Genomic DNA, 26,690 nt, shown 5'->3' on the forward strand with positions numbered 1-26,690 from the left:
AGACAGACCAATAATGATCTGCAATATTGACCACAGTCAGAATACCAGCAGGTGATTAAAAATAAATGAATGAATTAGAGCTGCACAGCTTTGCACTACCTTTGGGAAAAATGTCAGCATTATTCCTGCTGGAAGGAACTCATATCTGGCTGGTACAGAGGTGCACAGTGGTCTCTCATGGTTGCCATGTATCACTGTCCAAATGATGTGCTGTCATAAATGACACATCAGCTCAGGGGAAAGTACTCCTTCCTGAACAGGGAGCAGACTTCCCTCCTTCATGTTTCCTGAGCTTGTCTAGTTTTGTTTTAAAGTTGCTGTGGGCAAGTGGCAAATACCAAAAAATGAAAATAAATCTTAATTTCTCTGATACAATGCACCACACCATAGAAAAAGTTTGTCTTACAAGCCAAACCCACTGGAAATCAAACACCAGCAAACAGCTAATGAGCACTGTCAGACAAAATTAATAGCACTAATTATTAACAAAGATGGGGGAAGAGGAGAGAAGTGAGTGTGGTAAAACTAGGATGCTGCAAAAATATATTAAAAAAATGTAACTCCAAGAACAGAGTCAAAGAAGGGAAGGAAGAAATGGCTGAAACTCCAACCAAACCAAACTACAACAAAGAAAAATAGGAAGGTGAAATATAAGGAAACACAGGAAAAAAGGGTAGAGAAATCAACTACAGGCCTGGCACAGCATGCTTGGAACTGGAAAAAAAAACAGAGAGAAGAAATGCTTGGGGACAAAAAAAAAAGGTTGAAGCAGAGTGTGAAGGGATTTCTCATACAGCATAACTCCTCACCTAGGCTAGTTAGTGGCACTGGATCCCCTTCCCTTTTTTGCCCCTTCTGAAAGCGCTTATTAGTTAGCCATGGAAATGGTGTATTACAAGGATGTCACAGGAAACAGGAGAATTGTGCTAAGCAATTTAGGGGCTAATTTGAAATGCTTTGAATTATTATTATTATTTTATTGTCATGCTGTCAGCTGTTAGCTTATGAAAGCAAAATGAATAATAACATATCAACCTGTTTTTTTTTTTGGAACACAAGGGATAGGAAGTAGGAGATTAACAGTGGACACTCTGCTCAGTTTTTGTACTGAAAAATTACTCTGGGAGGTTTGGTGCAGGCTGAGGCTGTTGCAAATGAGCTGGGCAGCTGGCTGGTGATGGCCTGACTGAGTTTGCCAGTGAGCTGAGGCTCGTTGCATACCTGTGGGACTTTCTGGGTGCTCACTCACTGCAGGGGATGGGGGATGAAGAGAGGGAGCAGGGCTGTGGGTGCAGCCCTGTGCAATGCTCCCAGCACCAGCAATACTGCTGGGACCATAGGTCTTGATGGGCATGGGAAATTAAATCCCTGGATCTGCCTTCATAGCCTTAGTTCCCTCCTGCGCCCTTTGAAACAAGGCCCTCAGGAAAAGCAGCTAGACATGGTGTGCATGGATGGTGGGGCTGCTATGCCCTCCCTCAAACTCCAGGGGCAAGGTCTGCCTAGGAAAGCACACACACTTGGGCACGTCACGCCCAGCAAACCAGCAACCAGCAAGCTCTCATGTAAACCTGGCTGTGCTCCTGGTGGCAGGGCACACACAAATGAGGGATGCCCAGGTGTTCTGCAGGGCCAGTGTCGGTGACAGGGGATGCTGGCAGCTGGGAAAGGACTGGGATCCTGGTCAAGACTTTATAGATGGCACGTATCTCAAAGACAAGCCTTGGACTCTATTTAAGGCCAAGAAGAGTGTTGTGAAGAACTCCTGCGGGGCACTTGGGTTATACTACATCTTGACCCAAAACTGCCTTCTGTCTCTGAGCAGTGTTAATGTTTATGGGGTCAGTTAATGACACCCAGCTAAATTACATATGTTGATTAAACTACCATGAAAAAAATTTATAGCAGCATTGCAGGAAAGTCAGCAAAGAATTTTATGTGCAGTTTGAATTTAGGAAAGATTTTAGCCTGTTAAGTAATAAAAATAATTTCAGTAATTTTTTTACCCTACAGAACACTAGGAAAATCAAATCAACATAAGAGTTAATCAAGGTATTACATAAGCAGCCTTTCAAATATGCATATTATGCAATTTATTTCACATCACTCTAATTTATACATAACTGATGATATATGAAGTCTTAAATTTGCTCTGTTTTAAAGTATTTCTTCTCACATATCTCTGGAGATTTTTAGATGAATTTAATTCCAAGAGGTTGTTCTGCTAATGTAATTTCATATATAAAACAAAATTTGCATGTCAGTTTTTTGAAGGATTTAAATTTAACTCCTAATATATCTTCCACTACAATCTAATACGTGTAAGTGGGAATTATTGCTAAATTACGATAATAAGGAAAATAAAAATAAGCTGGGTTGTGAGTAATTTTTTAAATTTAGGCTTGTAATGGGTTTTCCACAGTCCATAGCTTAAGCTAATGACATTTTGCAGGGGCATTTTTAATAAGAACAGGAACGAAAACTGCCTCACCATCTGTGTTTTTTGTGGTTTTCTTTTTTTTTGTTGTTTGTTTGGCTTTTTTTTTTTTGCTTTTTTTAATTTTTTTTTTAATTTGCCAATAATTATAGGAGATTCCAAACTAAAAATGACCTGAATTTCAAGTTAGCCTGTTCAAGTAATGCATTATTTGTAACGCTGAATACAAATAGCTAGTCAGATAAGTACAGTCTATTCATGAATAAGACGTAAAAGATCTGTTTCTACTATATTTAAAGCTGAAATGTGAAAATAGTACCCACTGCCAATGTTCTTGTTGAGTTTAGTTTTAGAAGATTGAATATATTTGCTGACTTGAGGATTTGGAGTCTAGCTGTAAACTTCAACTTAAATTCCTAAATAACTTTCAGTCCACTTTGAATTTGCAGACCTGGAAAGGAATGTATATATGCATATCATTTACAGGTATGTATAGGCAACTGATTTACATATGATGTGTAACCACCAAGATGTGGGTTTAGACATAAAACTTTACTTGAAAATCAGAGCTCAACACTGCAAATTTACATAATTTTAAGTGGCCATAAAAGTTTCTCCCTTTTAATATACTAGTTAGACATTTTGGTTAACACTTACAGTGTTTCCAAAACTTGGCAACCCGAGAAAAACTCACCAAAAGCAGAGGTCAATACTAGTCAAAACTATACAGCAGAAAAAGGAATGTACACTATGTTATGATCACTCCAGTAATTCCTAGAACTCCTTAAGGCTAGAATATCCTATCAATATTTGGTGACCATTTTAGTGAACTGATCTCCACTAACACTTTGACAAGGGTTGTTGTTATAGCTGTATGATCCCTTTTAAAGCATAAAGAAATTGGTTAGGAATTGAAAAGGGGAAGTGGAGAAAAAAAAAATTAAAAGGGGTTTATCTCTCAGGGTCTAGAATCTGCAGGCTAAAAGGAATGATTGGTCCATACCCATAAATTCAATCCCAAGATGCTCTGCCAATGCAGAAAGTTGTCAAAAAAAAAGAAAGAAAAAGGAAAAAGTTTCAGAAAAGAGCAATACACTGTACTTAAAAATAAATTACATATGAGAATTACAACTATTCTGTGTCTGTACATGAAACAGGACAAAGGGCGCATGGTTATGTGGGCAGTGCTTGAGTGCACCTTTCTTAGCTGTGTGACCAGACCTTCTGCAAGGCTTATACACAAAAATATGTATACAGGGAATGCAACAGGAACCATTAACCCTTAAAGATCTTACTGAGATGAACAGGTCTGTGGCCTGAGCATGCCATGTACAATGGCTGATTGTTTTCACATGGGAACATGACAGCAAAGGGATGCTCTAAAGGCAGCATATCCCTGTAAATGGGTTGTGCATTGCTTTCCCTTCTGACCCTGCTTCTGTCCCCAGAATGTGTACCCTTGCTCTTGAAGGTTGTGACCTGGAGGTGGCTGGTGCTGATTACTCACTAATGGGAGTCCCCTGCTTTGCAAATTAACTGCAGCAGGCCTCCAGCTTCTGGAAAATGAGGAGCCAATCCCCTTTCCCTGTCTTTGGACTGTGCTGCGTTGGCAGAACAACTTGCTGACCAGCTGTACAGACCCTGGGGTGCAGGGCATGATCCCTTTACACAAATCACATGCCTAAATCAGCATGCCCAGGCCCCAGCACCTGTGGGTCAAGAGGAACACAGGTTTCCCCCCAGCAGGTACCCTAGGAGACCCTTCCCATGGGGCCAACACCACAGCCATGGTAGCTCTTGCCTTTTATTGTTCTTTTGTGCTATGAAATTCACAGCCAATGGTAATTTTCACAGCAAGTGGATTTTTTAATGTAGTTTGTGCACATGGGGAATGTCAAATCTTTGTTGTTAATCAGTAACATTTTAAGGGTTAAGTAAGTTGGAATCCATCCAGGTCTCTTCCTAAACAGCCAGTATCACGTGCCTACCTGACCTCTGCTAATGATATACATTAGTTGCATAGAAAGCTTAATTAAATCTTCAGTAAAATGAATGACATGCCCATGCACATATATTGCTGTAATTATGCTTGCTTATAGGTAAGACACCTAGTTTAAAGGTAATTTAATTTTAGGGAAGTCATTCATATCATGCAGTTTCTATTTCATATAATTCAATAGGGAGTTGGTATTTAAAATCGGAATGTATTCTGTCTGGAAGGCCTAACAGGAAAACATGCTGAAGAAACACGCATTGCTTATTCAAACCTAGATGTTATGTAGCTCTGACTTATCTATGGTATTCCTAGTTACATTCCCTAAATCTGATGAGCAGAACATCCCAAAACTTCTCATTTTATAAACAGGTGATTATTTTTGATATTTTCCTACTTAGCCTGATATTTTTGCACACTTTTTACATGCAGTGTGGCTTCTATTGAATAATTGTCTCTAGGTGCTCTAAGAATAAATACAATTAATTATTTTTAACAACTCAGTTTTCATTCTGGTTGTGACTGAGGGATATGACAGTCTTGCGGGAAAAAATGTTTAGGAAGTAAATTCTTTTCACCAAAGCTTTTTTAAAACTACAACTTGTTGGATATACTGTAGCCTGCTAAGATGCAGGGTCTACAGAACAAGAGAATGGTGCTGGGAAATGTGGAACAGAATCCTTCAGCACTGCATGATCTGTTTGTGAGCGGTGTGTCCCAGCTGCTGGGCACTCAAGACTTTGAGGGGGCTGCTGTATGGATTCAGGTGGGTGGGCAGCCTGGAGACATGGTGCTGCCCAGTGAGGGCTGAGCACTTCCTCAGGTGTTTGTAGAGAACTTGCAGCTGGCAAAGAAAGGACCCATTTGGATCAACTGCCACAGCAGAGGTCCAGGAAGCGCCAAAGTGTCATGTCTCTTTCTGTGGGTAATGAAAAATGCTAAAAAAAAATTATATTCTTCTTCATGTAATTTTAATTAAAAACAAACTCAAATCTCCTAAACTATCAAAGGGCAGACTCCCTGTATGTCAACAATTTCTATTTGAGGGACTGGGATACACTCTCTTTGTGACATTTAGATTCCACTTGGGATCCAAAATCTGGTTAATTTCAATAGTATTCAGGTTGCAAAATTGGTTTTGATCTTAATGTATTTAGTCCTATGGCTCCTGTAAAAGTGACAATTGGTTCAAATCTCAGGAGCATGGAAAATTTGTCCCTCCATAACTGAAGTATCCTATCATAGCAATTTTAGTACTTAGTGAACATTAACTAAGCAGTTTATAGTGAAAACCTATATTTTTAATTCTGAGCAAAAGATGGACAATGGCATTTTTCAAATCTGCTTGTTCATTCAGGAGTCTTGGTCTCAGCACATAGAATGTACACTTTAGGGTGCTGAAAGACTTTAGAAAATGAAACTTTCAGGTGAGATTGTCCACTACCCTCATGCAGATGTGACTACTTGAGAAATATGTAGAAAATGAGAAATATTGAAGTAGTAGAATAGCTAAAGGCAGATTTTTGAAGACCTGTAGTTTACAGGAAAAGGCTGAAAAATTAGTCCAACACAGTTACCAACTGTTACCAACACAGTAACTGCAGTTTTGGTCATGCTTCTAGAACATCAGAGCTTTTCTCTTGCCTCCTTTAATGCCTCAGCCAACTTCACTGTGACAATATGAGGCAAGGGCCATTATCATCTAAAAAGAAAATTCCTTCTGCCCCTCTTGGTACTGTCCCTCTTGCTCATCAGGGATGGCAGGGATGAAATGGACACTGTTTGAACTGTGCCTCATGCTGAAGAATGGCATGGACCATGTTCAGGTGATGCCCAAGAAGGGCCACAGCCTGCCCCCAGCCAGTTCTAAATTCACAGTTCATATATAGTTGTTAACTAGTGAAGTAAGCAAGTCCATTTGAGTGGGGTGTTTGCTCCATCTGGGGCATTTGCAAGGACAAAGTGTTTACCTGTGATTAACCTCTGGAGATGTTCCTTCATCCTTCTATTAATTCATGGCTATATCACTGTTTCTTATCCCAAGGATCATTCTGCACAGTGTTGCTATAAGAGTTCTGTTGCCTAACTACATGAAAATTACCCCAAACTTTTAATGTTAATTCATTACTTTTGCTCTCCTTCATTTGCTGTGATTCCTTGACTTCAAGGGAGAAAATCTGTGAACATTCAGACATAAAATGTATGAAATTGATGTATTTTTGGAACTATTTGTGGACTGTCTTCTGCTGTGTTATGGACCAGTGGTGGATCACGAGTCTCAAAGTCAAAGCAGTCACAGAAAAAATCCAGGGTAGCACACCTGGTAGCAGCTGTGACTGCTGTGCTCAAGGAAAGGACACTACAGGGTCTGCCAGCCAGGCTTCTGAGATGAGTCAAGTCAGCCTTGTACTCTGTTGGGACAGGGCATTTCCAGAATGCCCAGTGGTGCCTTGTTCTGATCTTGCAAAAGGTCCTCAGCCCAGTAACTTCAGGACTCTCAAATACCAACTCCAGGGGAGATTTCTGAAGAAGAATTTTCTTTAACAGCCAAGTTAAGACAGGAACAGCTCATTGGTAGGCACACTTGGCTTGGAACCCCATTGACTCCTTCTTTCCAAATGAAGAAAGACCCTTCTAAAAGCAAGGGAAATTAGATAGCTGTATGGTTCACACATACACTTTTGTGTCTTACTAGCACTTATGCTCTTTTGCTCTGCACTTTGCAAAAGCTGCATCCACAGAACTAACTTAATCATCCACAACACTGGGTGCAAAATATGAGCTTAGTTTTAAGTCCCAGATGCAACATTTGCCTTTAGAGAACTCTCTAAGTCCTCTGTTAAATAATATGCTCTGGTCTGCTTTGGGTATGATAATGAAAAGTAATGTAAATGCTTCTTCATTGATTTTTTTTTTTTAGTTAAGTATAAATGTTCCCTCAGTGGACCCTTTCCAAAAGTGTAATTTCAAGATTGTAAGCAGTATAAGAAATCAGATGTTACAGTACAGATGCAGGGCAGGCAGAAGTGCCAGAGTCTCATAGCCATTGACTGGGGCTCTCAGAGTGGCCTAAGGTAGGCAGAGGTGTGCTCTCCTGCCTCTGCATTTCAAGGAGAGGAAGCAGTTGACCAACTTAAGTACTAATAACTAAGTCTAACTCTTGCAGCAAGGCAAGGGCATCTGTGTCTTTTCCATGGAGGCAACTTCAGAAAATCTCAGCCTGGTGTCTTTAAAAATCCCAGCCAGGGTTAGGAAAGTGAAAAACAAAGGAAGGAAAACCCACCTGAAGTTTTTTTTTCTCCTAGGTTGGAAGATGAATTTATAATTAACATACAATTCTTCTATAGTTTTCAGATAAAATTCAGCAGCAAACAATGGATCTCATATTTTTACACTTTTTAAAATCCTTTTAAATTATTATTCTAAGATCAGAAAATCTGAACTGCACTTTTCACCACAATCCACAGAAAAAGCCACTTAAATCTAACATTTGGCAAACAAATACTGTAACAACATAAAAAGTTTTAGAGCCATCACTACCAGAGGCATTTAAATATAACTCACACTAATAAAGCTTCTAAAGCAGGGCATAAAAATGCACACTTGAGTGCTGAAAGGTCTGGTCCCCAGTCAGCACTCTTGGGATTTATGTGGGTAGCTTCTGTGACCGAAAGTATGAATTATGTATGGATGTTTTTCATCCATCAGTATAAGAGAAAACCTGAGCACCTCTTCAGGCTCCAAAATGTCCAGCATATACTTACAGTTTTTTGTCCTATATACCAAAATAAATTAAATTAAGCTGGCCTATAGTCTTTCTGTGCTGGCAAGTAATCCATCAAAAAAACAGTTTCTGTAACACTGCTTTTAGGTCACAGTGTATTCTGATGTCAGGAACAACTGAATGTAAGTAGTACATGTGCATTGAAATGTAAGACCTAAGCAATTTTCTTGTATGTTACCTTTGACTTTGCTATAGCCAATGAGAGAAAATAAATATATAGTGTACCTTCTGCTACATCCTTGTCAAGTAATAATAATTAGCGCATTTCTCCATGGGAAACCTTATGGTGACTACAGTGCTAATTCTAGCAGTCTGTGTACATGCATGTCTGATACTTTCATTTGGCTGATTAATCTTTGATCTTTTGCACCTGTTACAATATACCCAAAACATGCTAGACCTCATTGTTTACGTAATATCTTCCTCTTTTCTTTCTCTTTTTTCTTTCTGTGCTCTCTCCACTGAAGCTTGGATAAGGAGGAGGAAGAAAATTTTGATCCTGTTTGGCAAGTGCTCACTAGAAACCATGTAAGCACTTCAATTACCTTTAACCTCTCGTTCCAAACATCATATATAAGTAGAGGACTAGCTACCCATCCTTTGGTTGAGGGAGTGCTGGCCTGTATCATGACTCATAAGCTTTTTGTGACAAATAAAATGGGAGACTTTCAAAATTTCATTTTTGTCTTTTTCTACTTGATGTCAGCAGGGAGTCCATATCACACATTCAGAATTAATTTCACAGCATTCCTAAGTCTTGCATTTCCCCCTACCCTCAATGCCAAACCATCTCAGGATTGCTTTCTGTTATAATTTGCAATTGCTTTTTGTTATAATTTTCATGCAACAGGCAGAGACAATCAATATTAGGCCTTAGGCAACAAATCTAGTTACAGATTAAAAAAAAAAAATTGGAGGAAAGATGCAGCGACAAGAAAGCAGCACCGACTGAGCATGCTTCTACTGCGGCAGACAGAAAAGTAGTGGACGTACTGTAGAAGCTGGCCATTACGTAGTTTTGGCAGCGATCACCAGTAAATTCATTTGGGCACCTGAGAGGAAAAACAAACAAAAAAAATGGTAGAGAAAAAAACAGAGAAAAGAGAAGAGGTGAATATATGCTAAGAAAGAAGCTCCTTCAGTGTGAACTGATATGACTTGGTGAGTTCACTTTCAGAAACTGAATCTCGGTTTAGCATTTCAAAATAGCTCAGGATGTTGAGAGCAAGTCATTTGCTCTGTGGAAATGTAAAGAAATACCCCCTGCAAAACCAGCCAAAACCAAACCAATCCAGATCAAAATGTGTTTCAAGATCTGAGACAGAAATTCACCATTCCAGAGACCGAGATTGGTTTTAGGATGCTCTTTCCACAAGGCAGAAGGACACAAGATCTGTACATACTCATCTCCATGAGTTTGGTCTTTTAGGGTTGCACTTTGCAGCAGTCTCCCAAACAAGAAAACTGCCAGCGTGTGCAAAACAAATGCATCTGTGAATGAATGGAAAGATCAAAAATCACACAAACGAGAAATATTTTGGAGGTCAATAATGCCATGGTGTACAGATTGTACTTCAGAAAATCAGGTCACAAATTAGTGAGTAAAGAGGCCGGTTCCAGCTGAACTGTGAAAACACCAAGTACTATTGATTTTGTTGCTGTAGTTGGGGAAGAAAGCAAAGTTCAGATTATTTTAACATACTTTCTTGGTTTTGGATTTTCATGGGCAGAGTTTCAGTACATCTTGCTCCAGTGAATCCAGGTTGGCACCTAAAGGGCAAAAATGTGATAAGCAATAGTACACCAAAACCACTGCACTAACAGACTTACATCTGCTGGTCTATGGAGTGCGAGTGCATTAAGTGACATCCTGGCTGGGTGTTAGTGGCAAATGATCAGAAGAGAGGCAAGAAAGTGTAACCTTTCCAGAAGATAAAACTTTGCAAAATTAGCAGCAAAAATCCATCAGAGAAAAAAAACAAAAACATTTTTCGTTGTCTATTTTGAAAAAGATAGAAGAATCTAGCAAAAATGTGTACCAGCTCACTGCTTATTCCATCTCATGAAGGGCCCAGATTCCTTTTTAAAACTTGCAATGCAGTGCATAACAACAATTTACATTGTTGCTTTCATTAGTCACATAAAATCTATGAAAATACCATGATTTTCTTATTTATGTGATGGCTTGCAATGCAGTGCATAACAACATTGTTGCTTTCATTAGTCACATAAAATCTATGAAAATACCATGATTTTCTTATTTATGTGATGGTATGTTTTGTCTTCTGGTAATTTGCTTTGAGGAGGAATAGTTAGTACAGTGATCACTGAAAAGCCACAAAAATCCAAAAGGTGAGAAGACAAAGTCAAACCCAAGGAAGTATATTCAACATGGCTCACAAGAAGGTAAAATAAATGTGTCCAGACAATAAGTAAAATGAGAAGGCAGAAGTGCTCTCAAGATTTTCAGCGCTGGAGTCATCTGTCTTTCCAGTTCGCAAGCTCTTCTGCAGAAAACTTCAGTGCAGCTTTCTCCTTGATCATAGAGAAGGAATGTCTCTTCTATGATTTGCCCATTTTTTCTGCTGCTGTCTACCAACTATTCCTTCAGCTTCATTCTCCATGCTGGGGCAGGACTCAGGATCCCAAAATATCACCATAGATAAGCTTTCTGTGCTTCAGACTTAAGTGTGAATGACTGTCCACCATACTAAGGATCTGTAGATTTCGGTCTTTGCTCTTTCTCTTTCTTCTCCCCACTCTTACTCAGCATTAACCTGAAATTACCTGATATCTGCTCCTTGTGTGTTGCCTGTCTCTGTGACACTTTCCATGAGTTTGCCATTGTCCGAGAAACTCCCACTTTTTCTCCTGCTGATGACATGGTGCTGGTCCCTTTTTCAAATTTCTTCATAATTTACTTGCCACGTGCTAAAAAGCATTATTATTTGCAAATACTTGTTGGTCAGAAGAATCCTCCATTTCTTCTATCCACCTGAGTTTCATGTGTGCTGAAAGCTGTCCCAATATTTTAAATTCTGCTTTTCCACAGCTGCCTCTAGCCCTAAAAACCAGGGATGCTGCCCTTGCACAAGTGAGACTTTCAGAAAATCCCTTTGGCAAAGGATCAGTGTCAGGGAAAAACACTAGCATCTTGTTCAAACAAACCATGCAGGAATGATATTTGTGTAATAAAAAATATATTTTGAGGATCCATAGATGATTCTTTGAACCTGATTCGCTGTAATGATATATTTATTTATTAAGGAAGAAAGTTTAAGTTCTTCAGAGCCAAAGTCACCTCTTTTGGTGAGTACCCTGTGTGGAGAGATCACAGTCTCCGCAGACATATTCAGCTGAGAAAAACGCAACAAGGGTAACTCTGTTTTCAGAAGATGTTTTTGCTGGGCATGACAGAAGACTTTTTGCAGCTTTGAGAGATAGCATTTTGATAGTTCTTTTGATAGAAAGCATTTTGATCTATGTTACTGAATCAAGAATAAAAATATTTTGCACTACTGATCTTTTTAAATGGCTGTCCCTGGGAAGTTGGCATTTGTGCATGCTTGGCTTTCAGTTCACAGGGTCCTTTACATTTTTGTCATCAGGCTAAATGCTACAAATTCCCAAGGAACATGAGTGAAAGCCTCATGTCTTCCTCCTGCCACTGGCTGCTGTTGGTTGGTTGCTTTATGTGTACTGGTTTTCAGATGTTGGTGCAGCTGTGGAGGTGATGAAAACAACTTAAGCACTGGTATACACAATGCAGAAATCACTTCCAGACCAAGCAGGGTCAGCCCTGTTGAGATGGTGCCAAAACCAGCTCAGGTGTGTTTATACTTGCTCTGAAACTATTGTTAGCAAATGGGCTGCAGCATCTGCCCTTGAGAACGGGCCCAGGGTGGGCCAGCTGAGAGGAAAGCTGAGATGAGCCTGTCCACTTACGAAGATGTGTGAATGCTAAAGGCATTTTATTGCTCAGATGTGCACTGCAGCACTGTTTCCAGTTTAAAAGGTTGTTTCCTGTAAACTGTACTTTTACAATCAGCTTGCAATGGTGTCCTTTCCCAAACACCTTTTACTACTCAAAGTTTTCAGACATGTTGTGGCTTTTTTTTCTAGATCATTATCCATGTACCATTTTCCTTTAGGACAGTAGCAAAAGTTGAGGTCAAAAAACTTAGAGCGAAATGTATGTGTTTGTGCTGTGAGAGCCTTGTAATTTCCTTTCTGCCTTAAAAAAGGCTACTTGAACATTTATTTCTTGTATTAACTGGGCAAAACCAAAATAATGAACCACATGTAATAGAATAATTGCTTTTTTCCTTCCACAGACACTAGTTGCAAAGAGCATTTGCATGTGTACAGTGGACACTTCTCAGAACACTGAACACATATCATCAGACTGTTTTTCATCAGGAGAGGGAATGGCTGAATGGTTGGTATTTCCATTTCATTCACTGTCTACAAACACATGCATTGTGGGAGAGAAATTTTTTTTCCATGGGAAGTACAGTACTTAGTAATCCATTTCACGGCCTAAGTAAGAACTAGTATTTCTATGCTGTCTCTTGAATGAATACTTCTGGAACTTCTGCTTGCAAACTTGCTGGTTTGAAGAAAATTCTGCCCGTTTCTATTCTACAAAGAGGCCTTTACATGGAGACAGATGTAGAAAATGGCTATATCATTAAAAAGTACATAATCCACTCTTTTGCTGTTAAGAAAAGCAGCAGCACATTCTGTTAAGATAGTATAATTATTTTCATCCAATGAAATTCTGTTGTAAATTTCATTTCTTCAGTAATAACGAAACCACTAGAAAAGATGATGTCTGCAAGTCGGAAATCAATTGTTCAGATTATCATGACCTTCATGGCATGATACTTCAAAAGAACACTCCAAAAGTGCAACAGATCTTATATTCACATAGATTTTTTCAAGGAAGAAGGAAATGCTAGGAATTTTGGTCTTAATTTTGCATTTATTGAAATTTTTTTCTTCAGTGAACCTGGGGATGCATTTCCAACAGAACAGAAATTACTTAGGAGTCTCAGTCTCATAGGAAGCCAGTAACATCCAGGCTTCTTAAGTCTATGATGCTTTCAAAATGTGACTTGTTTTTACGAAGCTTCTGAGAACTTTATACAGTAGTTTATTTAAGTAGTCAAAGCTTCCTATTTAATCTGTCCTATTTTGAGATTGTTTTACTCAGTCTTAGACCTTAATTAAAATATGTGTGGGGAAAATACATGCTACCACAGATGTAGCTGTACATTACTTTACTACGTCTTCACACATTTCTTGAGCATTTCACATGGTTACCTTGTGAAAGCAGGGAATTTTCTTGAAGTTCACACCAGCATCCAGAAGAGCAAGATCTGATCCTATCCGGATCATCACTGTGTATTTAATAAAGTTTTATTTTTTAATACATAGTCAGATTTTAACTGAAGATGAATTTAGGACTTTTTTTTTTTTTAGTAGAATAGGGGATTTAAAAAAACCCAGAGATTACTTGGAAAATTCCATGGTTGTTTTGAATCTGAGTCATGTTTTTTTGGTTAGGGATAAAACCAATTTAGAGTGATATGGCTCATGCTTTAGAAATTTTGTTTTTTCTTTCAACAGATGGACCATATGGAAAAATGTGAACTTGCTACTGAGGCAGAAATATGAAGAGCAAGTACCATATTTCAAGCATTCTGTTTCCACAAGCATGTTCTGGGAGTAGATTTGTTTTCTTAGAACAATGAAGACAATGTGTAGTGGTCAGATACCTATTTTAGATAATTGGAATGTGAGAATAAAAAGTGGCCATCTTTATTTTTAAAGAAGTAAGAAGAAAACTGTATTTTGTCCCTTCATTTTCCCAGTACACCCACTTTTATTTCTTATGTAGCTGAATTGCATTGTTTTACTACACAACATAAAATTTTTGTTCTGGCAAGTATTAGAGGGCATAGCAAATGGCCCTGCAAAATAGTGGTGGCCCTGACTGTTCTCAGGGTAAGAATTCTTCTCCACTGCCTTCTTGTAAATGAGATTCACCCTGTCTAAGTTTACAGCTCTGATGCTTTTTCCAAATAGGTCTTGGACCACCCAGGCAGAGGCACATCTGCCAAATCTGGGACTTGCCTTTTTCTTGAAACACAGCCCCAGAATTAAAGGTTATTTCTTGTCCACAATAGGGAAAAACAGCCCCCACTTTATTCAAATGTCTCCAAGACATTTTATTAAAAAATTAGTCAGTCTATAACATCATTACAGAACATACGCAGATGTCTGAATTAAAATAAAGAGGTCTTCATACCAGTGAAGATGGGATACCTCTGAAACTACCAAGACAATATTAATGATTAGCAAGCCTGCTCAATGCTCAGCTCTGCCATTCACTGGAGTTTTCTGAACAGTGTTTGGATAGGAAGTTGAAACACAGGCTCTTGTACATGCTCTGGAGAGTCATAGCAAACTGCTCATCTTGAATGCTGGCTTACAACAACCATGTAAATTTAACACAAATATATTTTTTTTCTTTAAAAAAAAAAAAATTCCAACCCACAGCACATATAACTTTTCCATATTTGCTTTGGCTAAAAATGATCCTAAAATTCAATGGAGCATTCATTGCTTTCAGCAGTACAGCAATCCATGAAAATCCAAAGCAAAACAAAGCCCATGATGTGCAGGTAACATCTTTCTACAAAAAAAGAGGAAACTTACAGGTAAGCTAGAACACTGCAAGGTTTGGTGGGGATTTGTTGGCTTTTGTTTGTTTGTTTTCCTTTAAAAAACCCGAAGACCAAAAACACCAAAAAACCCAACAAAGACAAGCAGTCAACTTCTTCCTGGCCTAAAGAAAGCATCTCAGACCTTCACCTAACTCACCTACCAAAGCTGTCTTTACAATTAGTGCTTTTTAATTTTTAGTCCAAGTAGACTGAAAAATTATGCAGTTTCAGCAGATTACAGTTTTCACTAACCACTATCTCTTTGTCTGAAAACAGTAATATCCTCACAAAAGTGCACTCTTTTCACCCAATCCTCTTAGGTACCAAGGATGCTTCCCAAGTTTTAAAGGCTGAGTTTCCTCTCAAGTTAGTGTGAAGAAGTCCCTGTGACTAGTTCATCTTCAGGGGTAAGAGCTACATGACATGCTCTCAGACATGAGATAAATTCCAGTGCTGCAGCTCTTCAGGATGTTCTCTGATGCACAGGACTACTGCAGGAGAGCAATACAGCACAACCAGGACTTGAGAAAGGTGCACAAGCACCCCACTAAACAAAATTAATATAATTTCATGAATCCAGATCAGCACACAAAATAGTAACCTCCACCATGACCATGACATTCACTGATGTTATGCAATTAAAGACAACAACAATTGTGAATCTGGTGTCACCAGAAACTGTTCAGTTACTACCTCAGACAATTAAAATAACAGTTTCTTCTATACAAAGTATAATATTCAATGCAATTTTCACACCCTTTTTTCCCCAAAATGTAGAATATTTAGTTTACAGTGTCTGTTTCATTTTTTCTAACATAAGGCTCAAGTTGTGTTACTTTGTGCCATATAAACACCAATACAAGATGCTGTGCCACCATCAAGTAGATGTGTCAGCCAGTTAGCCTACACTTTGTTTCACATGCCTCTGTAGAACACAGAGGTTATTCTTGGCATTCTTTCCACATCCACATGGTTAAAAAATGAAGAAATGCAAGTTCAGAAGAAGACATTTTTCAGGTGCTCCTCTAAAGAAAAAAACATTTGTGAGAACTGATGGCTCCAACAAAAGAAACAAATAAGATTTCTTACCTGCACAGGTATCTGGGGGGGTTTGGGAGGTCTTTAACCATGTAACACTCTCCCCCATTTACACAGAAGGCTTTCTGCTTTATGTCACATTTTGTGAGATGACTTGTCCCAGTTGTAGATGTGGAAGTGGCTGCAAAAGATAAGAATGAAAACACAGATCAGTGGCTGTTTTCCTTTCTGACTGGTAAATGTACTTGTATGTGAGGGAAGAAGTAAGGCTAGGGAGGATCTGGCAAGCCCTTTGAGCTCTCTATCTGCTGCTACCACAAGCACTAATCACTTGACCCTGTGTTTTGCTGATTGCCAGAGAGTGGAGGAAGTGAAGGAACCCCACACTGGGAGGAAGTGAGGGTTTTCCTAGCCCTGTCCATGAAGTGGCCTAAAATTTTTGCAACACTCATATGTGTTTCCTTGAAAATGTGCAATTGATGTGCAGTAACTTTTACTGCATGAATTGCATTCAAGTGATTTTGGGGTGTGACGGTCATTAGTGATTGCTTAGAGTCCAATAAAATACGGTCCTGGATGATATTTGCTCCTGGTATTGCCTTGGGGCAGGTATTTTTCACTGAAGCTTAACCTGAAGCACTGTGCTTATTCAAGAGCTCAGTCCAGCTACTTCCTTCTCCCGAGAGAGGGTGAATGGCTAAATTCTGAGTGTCTCTTTCCTTGCTCATAAATGAGAGCTGTGGCTACCCTGGGTTGATTCTCTAGGAGGAAAAGAAAGGGGAAGTTGGAGGTTTTGTTTCTTCCTGTGCATATACAGTTGCCACCATTGTGTCCACTGGAATCTTTGATCCAGAGGCTAGCCTTGCATCTCCTGCAGTTGGGCTCATCTGCTTGAGATGAGCATGAGGTTTTGGGACACCAGTGCCGCTAAACACCATTAGGTGTCTAAATTGCTATTAAATGAAAGTATCACCCTGACCTCAGTGCTTTGTAGCTTACTCCCTGCTGTATTTAGGGAATATCTAGAGAAGGCAGGAGCATTGTTTATTTAGCAACCTTTAGGGAGGCTGCCAGGGAAAGACAAGCAAACACGGCCTTAGGATTTGCCAATGCAATTTATGTCAAGGATATGCTCTTCATAAGCTCACAGAAAGCAACTCAACTTATCCCCGCAAGGAGAGGGATAAGCCCCTTTGGTGGTGACAGCCTGCCCATATTGACTGCAGGTGAAGTTTAAACTCTTGACAATAAGCCCATACATTTTAAATGGCTAAAACTAACTGAAGTGACTACCTGCAAACTGTAAAAAGTGGTGGAGATTCTTTCATGGTGTTTGTTTGTTTCCAAACATACAGAAGTTAGGAATTTTGCTACTGTGATCAAAAAAAATCCCAATAGTTTTGTTTCTGAGAGACAGTTTGTACTGTGAGGTGAAACAATGCTACTACCTATTGACTGATTTCACTGGAGTTGACTAGAAAGCTGCAAATACCTACAGAAAAGTTGTCTGATATTTGAAACCTTTACTAACACGAAGCCACCCAAGGGATATGCTTATAATAGGTGGCGTGTGATATTCTACCATTTCCTGCGCACACTGAATCTGAAGAAAACTTGGTTTTAGCAGAGTAACTATGAGCAAATACCACTTATGCATTTCAAACTATAGTATGATACAATCCCTGTCACATTTCATTTTTATGCATTTCACATTATCTTCCAGGTAAACACATTTTTAGCACTCGGTACTTGGGAGAGTGCACCACCTTGCCTTCTTTCTCTTTCTTCCATGCTGCCTTACTTGTATGGGTTGCTCTCCTCTAACAGGCCAGGAAAAACCTTCTAGTGACCTATTCCAAAACTGAAGCTCCCTCCTGCTTCTCACTTGCATCCACACATTGTGTCACCTCTCTTCAGATCCTGATATCTTGACTGGGGCCTCTTAGTGTTAATTAAATGCAAACATGGAGTACAGATTCCTCTTAATAACACATTCCTTTTTCCTGGCCCCTCAAAGCATGATTTATATCCTCTCAGACCAGGATAAATTTATGTCTGGTCTAGGGGCAGGAAAAGGGGTCATGTTTTAAGAGTAGTCTGACACTCTTTCAGCTAGCACCAGTTCAAACAGACTTTGCACCCAATGTTGACAAAAGGCTGGCCTACAGACTGCCATCCGCTCAGCAGTGAAGGGTCCTCTGTACTTGATGTCAGAGGCTTGACCACCATCCTTGAGGATCTCCCCTCCCTTAGGATGGGGAGATTTCCCTTGTAGAAGAGCCTTTCTTTGTCTGCTGGTTTGAAAGGAGCCTAGATTATTGTCGTAAAGGAGATGCCTGACACGACAGGCTATGTCATACCATGTCCTAGGATGTAACAATGTGGGTGAACAAATTCCATCTGTACAGCTAATGCATACTTTGAAGCCTTTGTGAGTCTCAACACACAAACAATATTAAGCTTATCACTGTTGATAAACTATCTATCCCTTAATAAAGGACACACTTCAAACTGTGAGCCAAATACCCTGAGGATGTCCCTGAGCTCAGAAAGTTAGTGCATTAATTTGGAAGGGGAAAACCAGCAATATTGTCTGCAACATTTTTGAAAAAAAAAAGAAACCCCACCATTTTGCTACCCTCCTGGCTAATGTAATGTTTTAAATTGAATGTTGAGGGTAGATGCAGTAACAAGCGGACTTGTAGTGTCTGTAATTGTTCCATAATCTCACTTATTTTTTCTTTAAGCAGAAATTCAGTCAAAACCAGGACACCATAGAGTTTCAAAGTTAACAGTGATTTCCCAACTGATATAAGTCAGATTTGGACAGCAGCAATTGCTCTGAAGTGATTACTAGAGATGGGAACAATCTGCAGCTCTCAGAGGAATCTCATGAGACAAGGGCTTCACATATATTTGTGAGGAGTATCTTCACCCATGTTTTGGGCATCGCATGTTCAAAACTGTTGTATAAATCTTGAACAAGAATTTCCTCTGCATTACTGATCTGCTGGCACCATAGTCCCTGTCTGCTTGAGCTTTGTAATGAGTTGAGGAGAGGAAAAAGGTCTACCGGGAGTTAGTTCTGATATAAATTTTTCTTTGCAAAGTATGCATAGTTTTTATGGCATATGGCCAGTATTCAGTGTATGCACTGTAAGCCTACTTTGCCAATTAAACACAAGAAACACTAACTATGGGTTTGGGTTTCACTTAAAGCCACATAACGGAAGAAATGTTGTGTTTCAGAGCAGGTGTTCATCAGAGTCCATTTCATGCAGTCCATAACTAGACCCAAAATATAGCCTTTCTGTACATCTCCAGGAGACATGGTCTTGGATGATGTTTAGTGGGAATGACCAGCAGTGATGAGGTAAAGCACACAGATATACAATGTGTATCTGTACACTGCTACTTCTCCACATAGTCAAAATTTGTACCTACTTTCTTTTTTGTAATGTTTTCTTCAGCTGTACAAGCACAAGAGAGAAAAGCTTTTTTTTTTCTAACTCAGCTTGCTGCAAGGACTAAGGCACATATTACAGGTAAATCATGATTTGAAAATGTCATGCATGAGAGAATACCTGAAATCACTGCATAGTTTACCTTCCCCTCTCCCTTCCCTGAAGGCAGAAACACCATATTTAGAAAAGCAACTACAGGCAGTGTGAGCAAGGTCACTACTTGTAAAGCAAATATTCACATGGCTCTGAAAAACAATGAGATCGGCTCCCATCCATGGGAATTGCCTAAAGACATTAACAAGAAGAAAAATAGAAGCCATTCCATTTTACAAAAGCAGTTCTCTAAAAGGTGAATTACTGTTGTAAAACTACCTTAGGTTCATTTCATGTCAAGCAGACAAAACTTCAGGTAATTCTGTTCTTACCTGGGGAATCTCTGACACTTTTTTTCTGGTCTGAAACAGAAAAATGCATTCTCTTTCTCTCTCTTGCTTTCCAAAAAACCCTCTGATGTTTAGCAGCTACAGCACCAAGACTCCCAGACCCTGCACAGACTAGACAGTCCACTGAGAGGAGCCCTAAGGGACCTCTTACTCAATTCAGACTAAGAGGGAAGAGCTTTGCAACCTAAACAGAATAGTATCCATGCCTCTTTGAATTGAGTTTCTGCAAAGGTGGTGTAAAATCAGAGGACACATTCAAAGTCATACAAGGTAGCTAGTGAGATGCTGATGACTCAGTGGAGGCTAAGTGACATCTGCAGCACAAAGGAAAGTTTGCCATTCTCACTGGGAGGCCACTTACTGGAGATAAATATCCCACCTTATTGGACTGCAAATGGACACCTTTCCAGTCTCCTTTTGTGAACCTGTGTCTCACGCTGGTGGCGAGAAAGGGACCTGCATGGAGTGAAGGACGGACCGAGGGAGAGAAGGAGGTGCACGCAAACATGCTTCGGGGCAACAGTGTCTGCTCCCAGCTGAAAGCCAGTTTTACTCATATTCCTACACTTGAAGTTCATTCATTTCTTTGAAAGCACAGTCCCGCTCCCTCTTGACTTGCTGATGTGCAGCTAGGGATGCACATCCCTGATCTGTAGGGTATGTTGATTCCCTGTGTAACCCTGGCTGTAGCACTTAATTCCTCTGTACCTCCATGAAACCACCTACATTTTCTTCCCGCTGAGTACTGATCCTGTTCAACTCTCTCTGACTTCCCTGATGAATCCAACTTGTAAAGTACTTACATTACAGAAAACTTTGGCATTTCTGTACTGCACTGAATGAGTAAAGCTGCTGGTTCCAGTGTAACTGTGGGCAGCAGAACCTATATGGGTACTTTCAGGGAGAAGAGAAGCCAAAACCTGAGAGTAATCAAAAACTAGGCTGTTTCTGAAGAGACAAGAGTTTCCATTTTACCAGGTGTTTAAAAAAGATGTATTTCATACTGTTCTTCACACTTAATTGTTTCAGACCTGGAACTGTATTCATGTAGCTGTGACCATACCAAAGGTTTAAAAAAACTACCAACACCAACAGATAAACACCAGAGGGAAAAACCCTCCAAAACAACCAAGTCTTCACATGAGACATTTACAGTCTATTTCATGGGGCTGCTCAGAATTTTTCACATTGTTTTTGTGATTTAATACCCTAAACTGGCTGCTCAATCCAGTTAAAATTTTTTTTCAGCTTCTCTCTTCACGAAGTGTAACAGATTCCTGGGACCTCCACAGGAGAGGAGGATCTGTTCAGCCAGCAGCTGGAATTAAGTGCTTAAAACTTAGTGGAATTGTTATCTGGCCCTAAGATAGTACTTTCTCACTTTGGCACTATCTCTATGAAGATCAGGGCCAGCAAGAAGGAAACAGGAAATCGCCGGGTCTGCAAGATAGAAACTTCAGGAAAGATTGAGAGCACATAAACTCTTGCTGAACCAAGACAGCATGTCTCTCTTCCCCCTATGACACGGACTCAGTGGTGGTTTCCTTTCACAAATCCAACCTTAGCAAAGCAAAGTAAAAAAAATAAAAAAAGAAGAAAAACAAAGCACAGACGCTTCAGCTTGCTGCACCACCCGATGGCTTCCTCCCCGATAGGCCAACAGACTGACCCAGTTGGCAGGCGCGCGACTGCGAGACCTGCACAGCATCTGGCTCACCACAGAGGGTCAAGAGGTGACACATGCTAAACACTGCTGATCAAGAACAATTTTTGTTTGCTTCATTTGACTTTGAGATGGTAGAAAGCATGGGCACAGACACATGAAGTTCACAAGTTGTTAGTGAAGAAATGCAATTACTGCTTGCACAAGAAAGTTTGCAGAAAGTTTTTGTGGAAAACACAGGCTGTGGAATTCACTAGTGAATGGAAAGACCTGGTTGAAACTGAACTTTGAGACAAGGCATAGTTTTTCACTGCCATGAAAGATGTCAGCTTGCACTTGAGGGCGGTGTGATAAGTGAAAGGTTTGTAAGAGCCTTTAGAAAACTTTCCCCACCTGGTGAAGGGAGACATGAATGGTGAAACACAAGGCAGTGACAGACCAGAGCATCCCAAGGGGAAAACTGTGTGTGTGGTAGGAAGGGACAGAAGGTAAAGAAAAGAAAGGAGGTACAGAGGAAATATACATAGATTGGACAAATGCAGGAAAAACAGGTCTAAGCTCAGGAATGCTAAACTGACAGGAAGTGGTCAGACAAGCCAGAGAAGGAAGTGCTTTTACTATTGGGAGACAACCTTGCAAGTGCCAGGAATGGGTGGGAGGGTCTGAAAATTTAGGGACCTTAGATCAAAGCAGACAAGCAGCTGAATGCAAATGTCAGGATACAATGAATGTTAAATGAATGTTATCCAGTGAGGAGTCCTTTGATGCACTGGAGAACATCCCATCATGCAGAAAAACCTGAGTGAAGGTTTTAGGAAAGTATTCCTGGCTCACCTTGTTTTGGAGGCCACAAGGCCTCTTTTCCATGTTCACTGTGCAGCAAGGTAAGGTACATAACTTATTGGTCTTGAATAATGGACTGAGCCCATGCTAAACAACCATTAATACATTTGCTAGGAGGTGCTTCATCATGTGTGTCTTACTTCTGTGTATCTCACAGCTCTTCCACAGAGCTCTGAAAGGTCTCTTCAGGCTGCTGGCCACCTGGGCAGATGCAGAGGAGACCGTCAAAACTGAAAAGGAGATTTAGAGTGGAGGTGGAGCTTCACAAAGCAAGAGCTGCCTTGGTTGTCCAGTTCCTCTCCTGTTGGTCCTGCTCCCAAGGGAGCGATTACACTCATGAGAAAACAGTTATTGGACAAGTGAGAAGCCATCTTCTGCTGAGTGCCAAGGCATAGGTACCAACCTCAGGAGAACTGACTGCACCAAATCATTGGGCAGATCAAGTTTTTCCATTGTTGTCATGGTCCTGTCTAATCAATAAGAAATGTGCTATTGCACCCATCTGCAGCTGCATTGCAGCCTGGAGAGATTGGATCTATATGGAAATCAAACTGCTGGCAGGAGGACTGGACTCAAGACAGCAAAGCAGAGAACTTAGGCTCTTTTCTCAAGTCCCAAATGTCCTGGTTCTGCAAGACAGTGTGGGGGGCACCCTAATCCAAACAACATCATTTCTGTGTAGAGCAAACCACCATACCCAAAGGTTTTAACTCAGGAACACTTTTCACTTAAAAAGCAGAGAAGAAGAACCTTGACAGAACTGAAAGGACAAGCACACAAAGACTATGAAGATTATGAAAACAGATTGTTGTCCTTCAAGAAAATGTCCAGAGGGAATCTGAACATTATCTTAAGGCCCTGCCAGCTACCCAAATTCAACTGCAGATTTGGCAGGGCAGCAAGCTTCCTGAGAAATGAGACAGCAAATACAGCTATACTACCACTGCTTTCCCTGCCTCAGGATGCAAACTCTGGATTTTTTTTTCTCTATTCCAGTCCACATGTGATGCTTTCTGTGAGGGTTGATCATTTAGCTCACTTGTGCTTTAACCAACAATCAATTACTCAAATAAATAACGGTAAAAAATCTAGGTCTGATTAGTTGCAGTTAGATTCAGCCCAGGTAGCTCTGCTGTCTTACTCCTCCTGAAAGTTACTGTGGCAGAGGATTGTATTACAGATTCCATCTGGTACCATCAAGTTTGCCCTAATGGGTATGTAGTGATACTGACATAACTACTTCCTTATCACATTGAGTACTGAAATAATTTCATTCCATTATAACATAGTCAGTCAAAGTCTATTCTTATTCCTCTTTCCTCTGTAGGATTTTTCTTATTAATTCCAAGTAACCAATTATACTTGTGCAGATCATTGCAAAATGTCTTTACCTCTTTAGTTCTATCTACTCACAGAGAAGCAGGGATAATAAAGACTATTTAGCGGCTTATGAAAGAAAGCCTGGAAGCTTTTTATTACAAATTAGGTTTCATATAAATTCAACATGATAATCCCTGTCATGAATCCTCTATCAGAAAAGCACTGCAGCAAGAATATAACTAAAAGTGAGCCAATAAGCCCACACAAATCTGAAATTGCACTCAAGCACTTTCTTAATTTATTGTCACATTCACTTCCGTGTTTCCCCCTGTGTCTTTGTAAAGTTTTTCTGAAGGATAATGGATTTCAGCATGGTGTCTTAAGTGTTTAGCCTTGTTGAAAGCAAGATTTACCCACTGAAATACCTCATGTTAAATGAATTTGCAATAGGAGGCTGTGTCTGAAACCTTTCCTTGAATAATTTTAAATGCCCAGTCCAGGATTCTTAGGCACCCATTAATCTGTCTCCTACTGCATACTCTGCAGTGAAAAACACATAGATTACTAATTCCACAATGAAACAAGCTTTCATGGACTTTAAAGCACATCTTCAAAGTCATTAAGGACACGTTCCCTCCCCATGCACCCATCCCCAAGGCACAGAAGACTATCTGCTGCTTTCCTTGCAGCCATCTGCTTCAGGGAGGTGGTCATGAGAGGAAGCCTCTGGAAATGTGAGGCATGAAAGGGATGTGCTAAACCTGAAGGCAATGAAAGCTCAATCTCTTCAACCAGCCTGAGTGGTGGGGAAGAGCAGAGTAGCAGAGATTAGCATTTAAGACATAATTGTAGCCCTGTCACAAGCTCTGAACACAGACTAATGCAGAAATATGCCTTCAGTTCTGAGTTAAAGATACAGCGAAGGCAACTTGTCTAGAAAACACAAAGGGTTGCTCACAGGTTGCCAAATATCTCTTTGATATCTTTGATAAGAAAGCACTACAAGAAATGATTCCCAATAGACAGGCAGGTATGAAGATTAGCAAAGAACAAGAATGCTTATCAAAGACAGCTTCCTTTCTAATGCATTTGATTTATTTGTCAGTTTACGTGGATATTTGTATTACACCAGAGATTTCCATTACCTTCAATTTTTTACTTTTTTAAATTTTAAATTTTGAAATTTTTAAAATTCAAAATAAAGTTCTGAAATATATGACCTGTAGACAGGAAGACAGGCTTTATTCTCTTGCTGTTAAAAATAGTATCTCAACTTAAAATGAGTCAATTCCCTTGGAAAAAGGTATGATAAAATCTCAGACAGAGCTGTTAGGTCTCTTATGCAGGTTATGCTAGAGGTTCCAGTCTTCTGTCCTCCTTGGGAACTGCTCATTGAGACCACAGAGAAAATTCCTCTCTGGGTGGATGCAGAGGGAAATTCTGACTGTGTTATCCACCAGCATAGCCATGGGACCCATTGTTTCTGAAGAATACAGAGTTACCACTCTCTTGTTTGCAATTTCTCTCTCCAGAGAAGAGTGGTGGAGAGAGACATTATTAGGTTATGCCTTGCCAAGATCCTTTGGACTCTTTAAGCAGGGTCCTTTCATTGCAAACTGTCAAAGCAGTTCAAACTCCTATCGAAGAAAGAGCTTTCTGCAGCAAGGGAACCTTTTCTCATTTCCCTCCCTAATTTCCTGCCTGGAGGTATGAAATTGTCACTGTTTATAGTGCTCCTTGAGAATTAGTGTGTGTGAAGTGGCACTCAGGGAAACCATACTCGTGACAGTAAAAAGACAAACAAGAATGGCCTAGAAAACATGACTAGTAGGGCAAAGCAGAAAGATTTCAGGTTGCCTAGCCTGAAAGAATTTTTTTTCTAACTGTGTAGTGTAGTCCTGGTGTGACTGACTCCCACAGGCTTCCAAGGATTGCGTGATGTGTCAGGAGCAGTCACATTAGCAGGCAGCAGCTCGGTGTCCTCAGTGAACCCTGCCCAGGACCTCTGTGAACTGCTGCAGACGGCAGCTGTGACTGCAGAGGAGCAAGTTCTTACACCCAGACCAGTCCTGACAGTTTGCTCTCTTTCCCCTGCCCTCACTCCTGCCACTTCTTCCACTGCCTGCATTAAAAGGTGTGCAGTAGCTCACCTTGGGCTCACTGATAGAAGTGTTGCAGCAAAACTTCAGAAGTTACTGCAAGAGTGGTGGAATGCTGTCCATCTGCTGTCAATCTGGGCTTTCTAAAAAATGAATATAGTAGTATATTTGTTGCAATAGAAAGGACTACCTTTGATCTATCAACAACACTGTTTGTTCTGACATTATTTTTTTTATCTGCTAACCTTATTTTATTCAGCTCTTGTTTCTTCAGTTAAGCTGTATTTTAATGTGCTGATACACTAATGCCATTTAATCAGTTCCTGTTCTCAAGAAACATCAGAGAGGACTATGCAATAAACATGTTACTGTACCAAACAGTTTTCAAATGTTTATGAAAAAGTTGAAGTTTTTTTCACTTAAAAAGAGATACATGAAAACAAGCGTAACATTATTTTTACAGCCTCTAAAAAACAGTCTAGTAACAACCACTGCAGAAAAATAAAATGTGTTCTTGTTAAGAATAAATGGCACATTTCCTCCAGCAGTTAATTTCTGCAATCTGGTTATAAATCTGTCAAAAATTGGATTTATAATGAAATACTAACAGATTCCAGGCAATTGCTGTGCTAATAGAGCCGCTTTTATACTCGTGTATTCATGCAGATACAGACCTGCAGAAAGGATGGATATGCAGGAATGAGAAAATGGTTCAACAGCCTGATCAGGACAAGACAGGCTCTGACTGAAGGAGAACACACAGTCCAGACGAACATCATACTTTCTACAGAAAGCAAAGATTTTTGTCCAGCTAAGGGAGGAAATGTGGCAACAATGCATTCAGACACATAGCCAAAAGAACTGCCCTATGTACA

The 26,690-nt window shown here is 39.9% G+C and overlaps 1 protein-coding gene across 12 annotated transcripts in view; it reads right to left on the reverse strand.

Annotated features, from left to right (window-relative positions):
- The window catches only part of NRG1 (neuregulin 1), a 283,305-nt gene that overhangs the window by 15,404 nt on the left and 241,211 nt on the right, over window positions 1–26,690 (reverse strand). For 9 of the 12 annotated variants that reach the window (XM_039724163.1, XM_039724160.1, XM_039724159.1 and 6 more), the window contains 3 exons: window positions 16,035–16,164; window positions 9,208–9,266; window positions 3,441–3,464 (listed from right to left, as the gene is read on the reverse strand). In XM_039724163.1, the coding sequence (XP_039580097.1) occupies window positions 3,441–3,464; window positions 9,208–9,266; window positions 16,035–16,164 (213 nt within the window). Of the gene's footprint in view, window positions 1–3,440; window positions 3,465–9,207; window positions 9,267–9,916; window positions 9,985–16,034; window positions 16,165–26,690 lie in introns of all 12 variants that reach the window. The other 3 variants (XM_039724157.1, XM_039724156.1, XM_039724155.1) reach the window with 2 other exon arrangements.

Source organism: Passer montanus, unplaced genomic scaffold, assembly GCF_014805655.1.
Source record: "Passer montanus isolate IOZ18808 unplaced genomic scaffold, ASM1480565v1 scaffold52, whole genome shotgun sequence".
In the NCBI taxonomy this organism is placed as follows: domain Eukaryota; kingdom Metazoa; phylum Chordata; class Aves; order Passeriformes; family Passeridae; genus Passer; species Passer montanus.